The 13,117-nt window shown below is 46.9% G+C and overlaps 1 protein-coding gene across 1 annotated transcript in view; it reads right to left on the reverse strand.

The window, feature by feature from the left end:
- Positions 1 to 13,117, reverse strand: part of LOC124716739 — a 257,768-nt gene that overhangs the window by 90,205 nt on the left and 154,446 nt on the right. The window contains exon 3 of the mRNA XM_047243282.1: positions 1,272 to 1,427. Within this exon, the coding sequence (XP_047099238.1) occupies positions 1,272 to 1,427 (156 nt within the window). The remainder of the gene's footprint in view (positions 1 to 1,271; positions 1,428 to 13,117) is intronic.

Here is a 13,117-nt window from a genome sequence, read left to right on the forward strand (position 1 = left end):
GGCTAGGGGCTAGCGTTGCTGCATCTGGATCACATGGTACATGGTTCGATTTTCGCCCGGATTGAGGCTATTCTCTGCCTGGGGACTGGGTGTTTGTGTTGTCCTCATCATTTCATCAACATCATCATAATCATCATCATCATTCGTGACAGTGCCACCCATTCCATTGGCTAGTGGATAGCGTTGCTGCCTCTGAATCACGGGGTACTGGGTTCGATTCCCAGCCCAATATTTACCTAAATGGATGTGGAAAACATTGGACCAGTAGCATGGATTAAAATCCAAACCTCTCTGCAGTGTCTCACAGAGCGGAAGCACTTTGGCACTGTTGGTGGTGGTCTGCTCATCAGATACTTCACGGAGGCTTTGTCGATTGATATGCGGTCTGCGAACGACCTGTGTACCTCATCTGTCTGTGTATGCTATATGTCGCAAGGTGAAATATATCGTAGTTTTCAAACTGTTTGCGCAGTGTGTAGCTGAATTGGAACCTGGGATACCAGCCCAATGTTTACCTAAATGGATGTAGAGAACATTGGACCAGTAGCATGGATTAAATTCCAAATCTCTCTGCAGTGTCTCACGGAGCGGAAACACTTTGGCACTGGTGGTGGTGATCCGCTCATCAGATAATTTACAGGCGCTGTGTCGATTGATAGGCGGTCTGTGAACGACCTGTGTACCTCTTCTGTCTGTGTATAGTATATGTCGCAAGGCGAAATATATCATAGTTTTCAAACTGTTTGCGCAGTGTGTAGCTGAATTGGAACCTGGGAAACCAGCCCAATATTTACCTAAATGGATGTGGAAAACATTGGACCAGTAGCTTGGATTAAATTCCAAACCTCTCTGCAGTGTCTCACGGAGCGGAAGCACTTTGGCACTGTCGGTGGTGATCTGCTCATCAGATACTTCACAGAGGCTTTGTCGATTGATAGGCGGTCTGTGAGGGACCTGTGTACCTCTTCTGTCTGTGTATAGCATATGTCGCAAGGCGAAATATATCGTAGTTTTCAAACTGTTTGCGCAGTGTGTAGCTGAATTGGAACCTGGGAAACCAGCCCAATATTTACCTAAATGGGTGTGGAAAACATTGGACCAGTAGCATGGATTAAATTCCAAACCTCTCTGCAGTGTCTCACGGGGCGGAAGCACTTTGGCAGTGTTGGTGATGATCTGCTTATCAGATACTTCACGGAGGCTGTGTCATTTGACATGCGGTCTGCGAGCGTTTGCTGGTGGGGCGGGAGCCGGCGCGGCCTCCCACGTACCTGGGCGACTCGATGTCGGGCACCTGCAGGAAGTTGCTGCTCTTGGGCTTCTGCGGCGAGTGCAGGGTGGGCACTGCGCGCGCCAGAATCTCCGCCACCGGCACCTGCGGCGACCCGAACCCCGTCGAGATCCCGTACAGCATCTCCTGGAACACACTGCCAACAGCGCGCGCGTTACACTGCTGCCCTCTCCATCTTTTCCTAAAGACTGGAAAGTAGCACAGGTCACACCAGAATTCAAAAAAGGAAATAGGAATATCCCACTGAATTACATACCCATATCACTGGCCTCAATTTGCAGTAGGATTTTGGAGCATATACTGCACTCGAACATTATGAATCACCTTGAAGAAAATGACTTATTAATACATAACCAACACGGAGCCGACCGGGGTGACCGAGCGGTTCTAGGCACTACAGTCAGGCTCGAATCCTGCCGCGGGCGTGGATGTGTGTGATGTCCTTAGGTTAGTTAAGTTTGAGTAGTTCTAAGGGATCTATACAGGGTGTTACAAAAAGGTACGGCCAAACTTTCAGGAAACATTCCTCACACACAAAGAAAGAAAATATGTTATGCGGACATGTGTCCGTAAACGCTTACTTTCCATGTTAGAGCTAATTTTATTACTTATCTTCAAATCACATTAATCATGGAATGGGAACACACAGCAACAGAACGTACCAGCGTGACTTCAAACACTTTGTTACAGGAAATGTTCAAAATGTCCTCCGTTAGCGAGGATACATGCATCCACCCTCCGTCGCATGGAATCCCTGATGCGCTGATGCAGCCCTGGAGAATGGCGTATTGTATCACAGACGTCCACAATACGAGCACGAAGAGTCTCTACATTTGGTACCGGGGTTGCGTAGACAAGAGCTTTCAAATAATCCCATAAATGAAAGTCAAGAGGGTTGAGGTCAGGGGAGCGTGGAGGCCATGGAATTGGTCCGCCTCTACCAATCTATCGGTTACCGAATCTGTTGTTGAGAAGCGTACGAACACGTCGACTGAAATGTGCAGGAGCTCCATCGTGCATGAACACATGTTGTGTCGTACTTGTAAAGGCACATGTTCTAGCAGCACAGGTAGAGTACCCGTATGAAATCATGATAAAGTGCTCCATTGAGCGTAGGTGGAAGAACAGGGGGCCCAATCAAGACATCACCAACAATGCCTGCCCAAACGTTCACAGAAAATCTGTGTTGATGACGTGATTACACAATTGCGTGCGGATTCTCGTCAGCCCACACATGTTGATTGTGAAAATGTACAATTTGATCACGTTGGAATGAAGCCTCATCCGTAAAGAGAACATTTACACTGAAATGAGGATTGACACATTGTTGGATGAACCATTCGCAGAAGTGTACCCGTGGAGGCCAATCAGCTGCTGATAGTGCCTGCACACGCTGTACATGGTACGGAAACAACTGGTTCTCCCGTAGCACTCTCCATACAGTGACGTGGCCAACGTTACCTTGTACAGCAGCAACTTCTCTGGCGCTGACATTAGGGTTATCGTCAACTGCACGAAGAATTGCCTCGTCAATTGCAGGTGCCCTCGTCGTTCTAGGTCTTCCCCAGTCGCGAGTCATAGGCTGGAATGTTCCGTGCTCCCTAAGACGCCGATCAATTGCTTCGATCGTCTTCCTGTCGGGACACCTTCGTTCTGGAAATCTGTCTCGATATTGCCCCGTGCTAATGCATACATCAAATGGGCATCTGCCAACTCCACATTTGTAAATTGCACTGACTGCAAAGGCACGTTCGTGATGAACACTAACCTGTTGATGCTACGTACTGATGTGCTTGATGCTAGTACTGTAGAGCAATGAGTCGCATGTCAACACAAGCACCGAAGTCAACATTACCTTCCTTCAATTGGGCCAACTGGCGGTGAATCGAGGAAGTACAGTACATACTGACGAAACTAAAATGAGCTCTAACATGGAAATTAAGCGTTTCCGGACCCATGTCCACATAACATCTTTTCTTTATTTGTGTGTGAGGAATGTTTCCTGAAAGTTTGGCCGTACCTTTTTGTAACACCCTGTATAAATGACCTGGGTGACAATCTGAGCAGTACTATTAGGTTGTTCGCAGATGAGGCTCTAATTTACTGTATAGTAAGGTCATTCTAAGACCAGTATGAGTTGCAAAGCGATTTAGAAAAGATTGCTGTATGGTGTGGCAGGTGGCAGTTGACGCTAAATAACGAAAAGTGTGAGGTGATTCACATGAGTTCCAAAAATCCGATGGAATTCGATTACTCGATAAATATTACAATTCTCAAGTTGGAAAGACCATATAGATAATATTGTGGGGAAGGCGAGCCAAAGGTTGCGTTTCATTGGCAGGACACTTAGAAGATGCAACAAGTCCACTAAAGAGACAGCTTACACTACACTCGTTCGTCCTCTGTCAGAATATTGCTGCGCGGTGTGGGACCCTTACCAGGTGGGATTGCCGGAGGACATCGAAAGGGTGCAAAAAAGGGCAGCTCGTTTTGTATTATCACGTAATAGGGGAGAGAGTGTGGCAGATATGATACGCGAGTTGGGATGGAAGTCATTAAAGCAAAGACGTTTTTCGTCGCGGCGAGATCTATTTACGAAATTTCAGTCACCAACTTTCTCTTCCGAATGCGAAAATATTTTGTTGAGCCCAACCTACATAGGTAGGAATGATCATCAAAATAAAATAAGAGAAATCAGAGCTCGAGCAGAAAGGTTCAGGTGTTCGTTTTTCCCGCGCGCTGTTCGGGAGTGGAATGGTAGAGAGACAGTATGATTGTGGTTCGATGAACCCTCTGCCAAGTACTTAAATATGAATTGCAGAGTTATCATGTAGATGTAGATGTAGATGACCACAGAAGCTAAGTCCCATAGTGCTCAGAGTCATTTGAACCATTTGAACCAACACGGCCGGCCGGGGTGGCCGAGCGGTTCTAGGCGCTACAGTCTGGAACCGAGCGACCGCTAGGTTTGTTAGAAGTAGTTCTAAGGGACTGATGACCTCAGAAGTCCCATAGTGCTCAGAGCCATTTGAACAATTTGAACCAACACGGATTCAGAAAATATTCTTGTGCAACGCAGCTGGCTCTTTATTCCAGTGAAGCAATGAGTGCTGTCGACAAGGGATCTCAGATCGATTCCATATTCCTAGATTTCCAGAAGGCTTTTGATACCGTTCCTCACAAGCGACTATTAATCAAATTGCGTGCCTATGGAGTATCGTCTCAGTTGTGTGACTGGATTCGTGATTTCCTCTCAGAGATGTCACTGTTCGTAGTGAGTAGAACAGAAGTGATATCTGGCGTTCCGCAAGGTAGTGTTGTAGGACCTCTGCTGTTCCTGGTTTACATAAATGGTCTAGGTGATAATCTGAGCATCCCCCTTAGATTGTTTGCAGATGACACTGTAATTTAGCGTCTAGAAAAATCATCAGACGATCAGTTCCAATTACAAAATGATTTAGAGAGAGAATTTCTGTATGGTGCGAAAAGTGGCAATTGACACTGAACAAAGAAAAGTGCGTAGTCATCCGCATCGGTACTAAAAGAAATCCGATAAATTTTGGGTATACGATAAATCGCACAAATCTAAGGGCTGTCAATTCGACTAAATATCTAGGAATTACAATTACGAGCAACTTAAACTGGAAAGACCACATAGATTATATTGTGAGGAAGGCGAAACAAAGACTACGCTTTGTTGGCAGAACACTTAGAAGATGCGACAAACCCACTAAAGAGAAAGCCTAGATTGCACTTGAAATTTCCTGGCAGATTTAAACTGTGTGCCGGACCGAGACTCGAACTCGGGACCTTTGCCTTTCGCGGGCAAGTGGTCTACCAACTCAACCACCCAAGCACGACTCACGCCCCGTCCTCACAGCTTTAATTCCGCCAGTACCTCGTCTCCTACCTTCCATTCTACATTACACTTGTCCGTCCTCTGCTGGAATATTGCTGCGCGGTGTGGGATCCTTACCAGGTAGGATTGACGGGGGACATCGAAAAAGTGCAAAGAAGGTCAGCCCGTTTCGTGCTATCGCACATCAGCGGTGAGAGTGTCACTGATATGATACGAGAGTTGGGCTGGCAGTCGCTGAAACAAAGGCGGTTTTCTTTGCGGCGAGATCTATTTACTAAATTTCAGTCACCAAATTTTTCTTCTGAGCCGGCCGAGGTGGCCGAGCGGTTCTAGGCGCTACAGTCTGGAACCGCGCGACCGCTACGGTTGCAGGTTCGAATCCTGCCTCGGGCATGGGTGTGTGTGATGTCCTTAGGTTAGTTAGGTTTAAGTAGTTCTAAGTTCTAGGGGACAGATAACCTCAGAAGTTAAGTCCCATAGTGCTCAGAGACATTTCAACCATTCTCTTCTGATTGCGAAAATATTTTGTTCACACCCACCTACGTAAGGAGAAATTTTCATCATAATGAAATAAGAGAAATCAGAGCTCTAACGGAATGATTTAGGTGTTCCTTTTTCCCATGTGCCATTCGAGAGTGGAATGGTACAGAAGTAGTATCAAAATGGTTCGATGAACCCTCTGCCAGGCACTTAAGTGTCAATTGCAGAATAACCATGCAGATGTAGATGTAGATCTACATCTAAAGCGTGCCACAGTAGGAATGCACAAATTAGTATGCGAGTCAAATGAAACTACACTGAAGCGCCAAAGAATCTGGTATAGGCATGCGTATTCGAATACAGATATATGTAACAGGCAGAATACGGCGCTGCGGTCGGCAACGCCTATATAAGACAGCAACTGCCTGACGCCGTTGTTAGATTGGTTACTGCTGCTACAAGATTTAAGTGAGTTTGAATGTGGTGTTATTACTCGGCGCACAAGCGATGGTACACTGCATCTCCGAGGTAGATGAAGTAGGGATTTTCCTGTACGACTATTTCACAAGCGTACCGTGAATATCAGGAATCCGGTAAAACATCAAATCTCCGACTTCGCTGCGATCGGCAAAAGATCGTGCAAGAACGGGACCAACGACTACTGAAGAGAATCGCTCAACGTGACAGAAGTGCAACCCTTCCGCAAAGTGCTCCATATTTCAGTGCTGGGCCATCAACAGGTGTCAGCGTGCGAACCATTCAAAAAACATCATCGATATGGGCTTTCGGAGCTGAAGACCCATTCGTGTACCCTTGATGACTGCACGACATGACTGCCTCGCGTGAGTCCGTCAACCACCTTGTACTGTTGGTGACTGGAAACAAGTTTCCTGGTCGGACGAGTCTCGTTTCAAATTGTATCGAGGGGATGGACGTGTACGGGTATGGAGACAGCCTCATCAATCCATGAACCCTGCAGACATTAGGGTACTGTTCAAGCTGGTGGAGGATCCGTAATGGTGTGGGACGTGTACAATTGGACTGATATGTAACCCCTGATACGTCTAGATACGACTCTGACAGGTGACACGTACGTAAGAATCCTGCCTGATCATATGCATCCAGTCATGCCCATTGCGCATTCCGACGGACTTTGGCAATTCCAGCAGGACAGTGCGACATCCCAAACGTCTAGAATTGCTACAAATTGGCTCCAGGAACATTATTTAGCTACTTTCGCTGGCCACCATACTTCCCAGACGTGAACATTATTCAACATATCTGGGATGCCTTTCAACGTGCTGTTCAGAAGAGATTTCCACCCCCACGTTTCCTTACGGATCTATGGGACGCCCTGCAGGATTCATGGCGTCAGTTCCCTCCAGCACTACTTCAGACATTAGCCGACTCCATGCCACATCATGTTGCAGGGCTCTACACGATATTACGCATGTGTAACAGTTTCTTTGGCTCTTCAGTGTATATGGTTCCAGAGACTTTTTCAAGTGTCAAACAGCTATGGTGTACAAATGCAGACTGGAGCGTTGAATGAAGATTTGAACCAAAGCCAGACTCAAACCCCTGGTCTCCTGTGCGCTACACCCCCCAGGCTAAGCGGCTTTCCATAATTGCGGTTGGTTGGTTGATTAGGGGGAGGGGACCAAACAGTGAGGTCACCAGTTCTATCGGATTAGGGAAGGATGGGGAAGGAAGTCAGCCATGCCCTTTCAAAGGAACCGTCCCGCCATTTCCCTGAAGTGATTTAGGGAAGTCACAGAAAACCTAAATCATGATGGCTGGGCGTGGGTTTGAACCGTCATTCTTCCGAATGCGAGTCCAGTGTTCTAACCACTGCGCCACATCGGTCGGTGCATGTTGTGTACATAGATCTGCGTAGTCAGTGCGTACACAACTTTCCCACTAGAGCGCGCCCTGCTGAGCACAACAGCGCAGGCGCAGCGCTCGTCCATCTCCGCACTACGAGATGGCGCTGCCTTAGAGACGGACCAAATTCTGCTTCCGCCGATCTGCGTATTAATATGTAACACAGTCAATGAGATTGCTGCTAATGTAGAACATTTTCTCCTCGCGGATTACACTCGCGCAGTGATACCTGAACGTGTGAGGTATTATAACGAGTGTACAGATCTCCGATGAGTCAGTCTATATTAGTCTGCATTTATCTGCACCTGTCTGTACCAGTCTGCATTAGTCTGTACCAATCTATAGTGAAGTTTCAGTCTGCACCTAATAAGATTACCATATTCCTGTACATAGCCATGAAGATAAATGAATAGACACTTTGTCAAGTATCAGAGATATGTTAGAACAAGATTAACGTATCAAGATCTAAGGAACTTCAGATTGTCAATTGTAAACAGCATCCAGAATCAAGTTACGTAATGTCTATGCTTTTTATTATTTTAATAAATGAGTGTGAAAATTAATCAAGTTCTGTTTAAAGAATGTCACCATCAATCTGCTACTCTAAGCGTGCAAGTGGCATTTCTATCGTCTGACCTAACAGCAGAAGATAAACACGCCACGATAAGACCACGAGACATATTGCTGACACTCGCCTACTTCGTTAGAGCGACAAGTCAAATAATCTGATGGTGTGTGTACCGATGGTCTTACAGTACGCACACCACAGTGCATAACTGTGTAGACTACCCCAGCACACTTCCCCACTCGATCCAAATTCCCATTCAAACGTCAGCCCACCGGGTATTCCCCCTGAACTATACGGAGCATCCTCTCAGAAACACAGGCATACACGCTTCAATCAAATGAAACTATATGGTTCTAGAGACCTTTCCAAGTCTCAAACGTCTGTGATGCCCCATTTAGTTGGGTGCTGAGGTGCTATGCCGGTACAGGTGGAGTGCCTATGCAACTCTGTTCGGGTTTAGGACGAATACCAAGTGGGTGAACGGGAATTTGGATTGAGGACGGAGGCGTGCTAGGGTGGTCCGTGCAGTTGTGCCAGGGTGGCATAGTTGTTGGCACATCTTCCTAGTGAGCAGAAAACCAGGATTTGAATCCCAGACTCGGTTCAAATTTTCAGTCGTCTCTTTAGTATGTGATTCTTCAGCTCCTTCTGGTGTATTTCATAACGAAACAATTCAACCGTGAACGGCCAGATGTTAGTATCCAACGATGTTGTGTTCAAAGGAATCTGGCTATGGAAATTCGTGGTCTATCGTATCGCCTGCCCATGTACCAAGACATATGAGAGGGGAGGCAGTTAAAACTCGCCGGCCGTGGTGGCCGAGCGGTTCTAGGCGCTACAGTCTGTAACCGCGCGACCGCTACGGTCGCAGGTTCGAATCCTTCCTCGGGCATGGATGTGTGTGATGTCCTTAGGTTAGTTATGTTTAAGTAGTTCTAAGTTCTAGGGGACTGATGACCTCAGAAGTTAAGTCCCATAGTGCTCAGAGCCATTTGAACCAAATTAAAACTCATTTGGATACATCAGGAAAACTACAAACCGGATTTAAAAAAGGACGTAGTAAAAGTTGTTCGGGTCGAAGTGGGGCATCCAATGACAGCCCCTGCTCCACCCCCAGAAGACATGAGGGGGGTCAACTTCGAATTCTTAAATAGCCACCCATATTTTTTATCGCAGATTCGAATTCTCTGAGGAAAAAAACATCAATTTTGTGTTTAACGTTTTTATAGTTGCATGATGGATGGGACTGTACTCGAGAAAAATCAAAACCCCTTAAAAACCGCAGAAATGTGATAATATCTCAAGAAATACACACCAGATTAGGATCGCGCGAGGTCAGAAAGCAGCTATTTTAAAATATTTAATGAGAAACCGGTCTTTTATAGCGAACAAGCGTGGTTCTCCTGAACATAATACAATACATTGTCAACATTATTGGTGAAATTTCTTTTATAAATAAACTAATCAATAGTTCCACATACCTTCCATGTGACAAACATCTATGGAAGAAATTACACTAATAATGTAAAAAAAGCAGCCGGCTGGAGTGGCCGTGTGGTTCTAGGTGCTACCGTCTGGAACCGCGAGACCGCTACGGTCGCAGGTTCAAATCCTGCCTCGGGCATGGATGTGTGTGATGTCCTTAGGTTAATTAGGTTTAAGTAGTTCTAAGTTCTAGGGGACTGATGACCTCAGAAGTTGAGTCCCATAGTGCGCAAAGCCATTTGAACCATTCGGAAAGAGCAGTGTATTATGTTCAGGAGAACCAACCTTTTCTGCTATAAAAACCGGTTTGTTATTAAATATATTTATGAGTGGAATAACTGCCTTTCTAAGCCCCCTGTGACTCTAACCTGATGTATATTTCTTGAGATTTTTCAACAATTTTAAACCCATTTTGATTTTTGTCGATAACAGTGCCACGTATCACGCAACAAAAAAAATATTTAAAGTTATGTATTTTTCCCGGAGGATCCGAATCTACTTAAGATGTCAAAGTTGACCCCGTCCCGCACCCTGGGGGTGGGGCAGGGGGATCGAGTCAGGTATCATTCGATATTCCCCTTCGAAACGAACAACTTTTACTACAACCTTGTTTAATCCGATTAGTACGTCTCCAGATATTTACCAAAAAACAGTTTTAAATGTCTCGAGCCGTATAGGTCAGACGCTGTGTACTGTGCGAAGGTTCAAGATTGCAGTAGCCTGGTACAGGGTGGTAATTATTTAACTATACGAAATAAAATCGTCATAGCTTCTGAACGGTTTGTATCAGGACGTTCAAACTGCACGGTTGAGAGCGGGGCTCGATGGGAATTACTATATGTAGGTATGGTTTGGTTTAGCGATGAAGCCCACTTTCATTTGGATGGGTTCGTCAATTAGTAAACTTGGCGCATTTGGGGGACTGAGAAGCCGCGTGTGACGGTCGAGAAGTCTCTTCACACTCAACAGGTGACTGTGTGGTGTGCAGTGACCACTCATGGAATAATCGGTGCACTACTCCTTGATGGCACGGTGACTACCGAACGATACGTGAAAGATGATTTCATCCGCATCATCGAAAGTGACCCTGATTTCGACAAGATGTGGTTCATGCAAGGCGGAGTTCGGCCCAATCGAAGCAGGAGAGTGTTTCGTCCTGGAGGAGCACTTTGGGGACCGCATTCTGGCTCTGGGTACCCAGAGGCCATTGGCATGGGCGTCTATTGGCTTCCATATTCTCTGGATCTCAACACATGCGTTTCCTTTTTGTGGGGCTGTACTAAGGACAAGGTGTATAGCAATAACCCCAAAACCCTTGCTCATCTGCAAACATTCCGTCGGTCATCGACAGCATCGATGTTCCGATACTTCAGCGGGTCATGCAGAATTTAGCTGTTCGTCTGTGCCACATCACCGCCAATGACGGCAGGCATATCGAACATGTTGTATCCTAAATTAGAATTGTGGTGTCACCGCCAGACACCACACATGCTAGGTGGTAGCCTTTAAATCGCCCGCGGTCCGTTAGTATAGGTCGGACCCGCGTGTCGCCACTATCAGTGATTGGAGACCGAGCGCCGCCACACGGCAGGTCTAGTCTAGAGAGACTCCCTAGCACTCGCCCCAGTTGTACAGCCGACTTTGCTAGCGATGGTTCACTGTCTACATACGCTCTCATTTGCAGAGACGACAGTTTAGCATAGCCTTCAGCTACGTCATGTGCTACGACCTTGCAAGGCGCCATATTCAGTTACTACGAATGTATTCTGAACAGATAATATTGTGAATCATGTAACGTCAAGAGCGACGTTCATCATAATGGATTAAAGTTAACTATCAAACTAATTACGTCCGCTTTCTGAATTCTAATTCCTTGTCATGTTCCAGACCTCACGTCAGTATAGTCCTTCCCTCCTCACGCCAGCCTGCGTGAGCTAAAACGCATGCATTTCGGCCTCCACTAGTAAGATGGTGTTGGCTCTTCTGCCAGCACAACAAGAATATCTGTAGTGACGTTTACATGTTGAATAGTGTGTGCACTCCGTAGTTTGTAATTAATTTACGTTTTTTTTATAGAGGTCAATAATTGTCATCCTGTACTGAAAGTGCATAACTATGTGTCATTCTATGCGACTTCTATTTGTCGGGCTACATTAAAGACAAGGTGTGCATTAATAACTCCAAAACCATTGCTGAGATGAAAACAGCCATTCAGGAGGTCCTCGACAGCATCGATGTTCCAACACTTCAGCGGGTCATACAGAATATCGCTATTCGTCTACGCCAGATCATCATCAATGATGGCAGCCTTGTCGAACATGTCATAACCTAAATCCGAATATCTTTTGTGACGTTGACATGTTGAACAAAGTGCGTGCAGGCTGTAGTTTGTAACTAATTTACGTTTTTTTCCCCATATACACTCCTGGAAATTGAAATAAGAACACCGTGAATTCATTGTCCCAGGAAGGGGAAACTTTATTGACACATTCCTGGGGTCAGATACATCACATGATCACACTGACAGAACCACAGGCACATAGACACAGGCAACAGAGCATGCACAATGTCGGCACTAGTACAGTGTATATCCACCTTTCGCAGCAATGCAGGCTGCTATTCTCCCATGGAGACGATCGTAGAGATGCTGGATGTAGTCCTGTGGAACGGCTTGCCATGCCATTTCCACCTGGCGCCTCAGTTGGACCAGCGTTCGTGCTGGACGTGCAGACCGCGTGAGACGACGCTTCATCCAGTCCCAAACATGCTCAATGGGCGACAGATCCGGAGATCTTGCTGGCCAGGGTAGTTGACTTACACCTTCTAGAGCACGTTGGGTGGCACGGGATACATGCGGACGTGCATTGTCCTGTTGGAATAGCAAGTTCCCTTGCCGGTCTAGGAATGGTAGAACGATGGGTTCGATGACGGTTTGGATGTACCGTGCACTATTCAGTGTCCCCTCGACGATCACCAGTGGTGTACGGCCAGTGTAGGAGATCGCTGCCCACACCATGATGCCGGGTGTTGGCCCTGTGTGCCTCGGTCGTATGCAGTCCTGATTGTGGCGCTCACCTGCACGGCGCCAAACACGCATACGACCATCATTGGCACCAAGGCAGAAGCGACTCTCATCGCTGAAGACGACACGTCTCCATTCGTCCCTCCATTCACGCCTGTCGCGACACCACTGGAGGCGGGCTGCACGATGTTGGGGCGTGAGCGGAAGACGGCCTAACGGTGTGCGGTACCGTAGCCCAGCTTCATGGAGACGGTTGCGAATGGTCCTCGCCGATACCCCAGGAGCAACAGTGTCCCTAATTTGCTGGGAAGTGGCGGTGCGGTCCCCTACGGCACTGCGTAGGATCCTACGGTCTTGGCGTGCATCCGTGTGTCGCTGCGGTCCGGTCCCAGGTCGACGGGCACGTGCACCTTCCGCCGACCACTGGCGACAACATCGATGTACTGTGGAAACCTCACGCCCCACGTGTTGAGCAATTCGGCGGTACGTCCACCCGGCCTCCCGCATGCCCACTATACGCCCTCGCTC

Source organism: Schistocerca piceifrons, chromosome 9, assembly GCF_021461385.2.
Source record: "Schistocerca piceifrons isolate TAMUIC-IGC-003096 chromosome 9, iqSchPice1.1, whole genome shotgun sequence".
In the NCBI taxonomy this organism is placed as follows: domain Eukaryota; kingdom Metazoa; phylum Arthropoda; class Insecta; order Orthoptera; family Acrididae; genus Schistocerca; species Schistocerca piceifrons.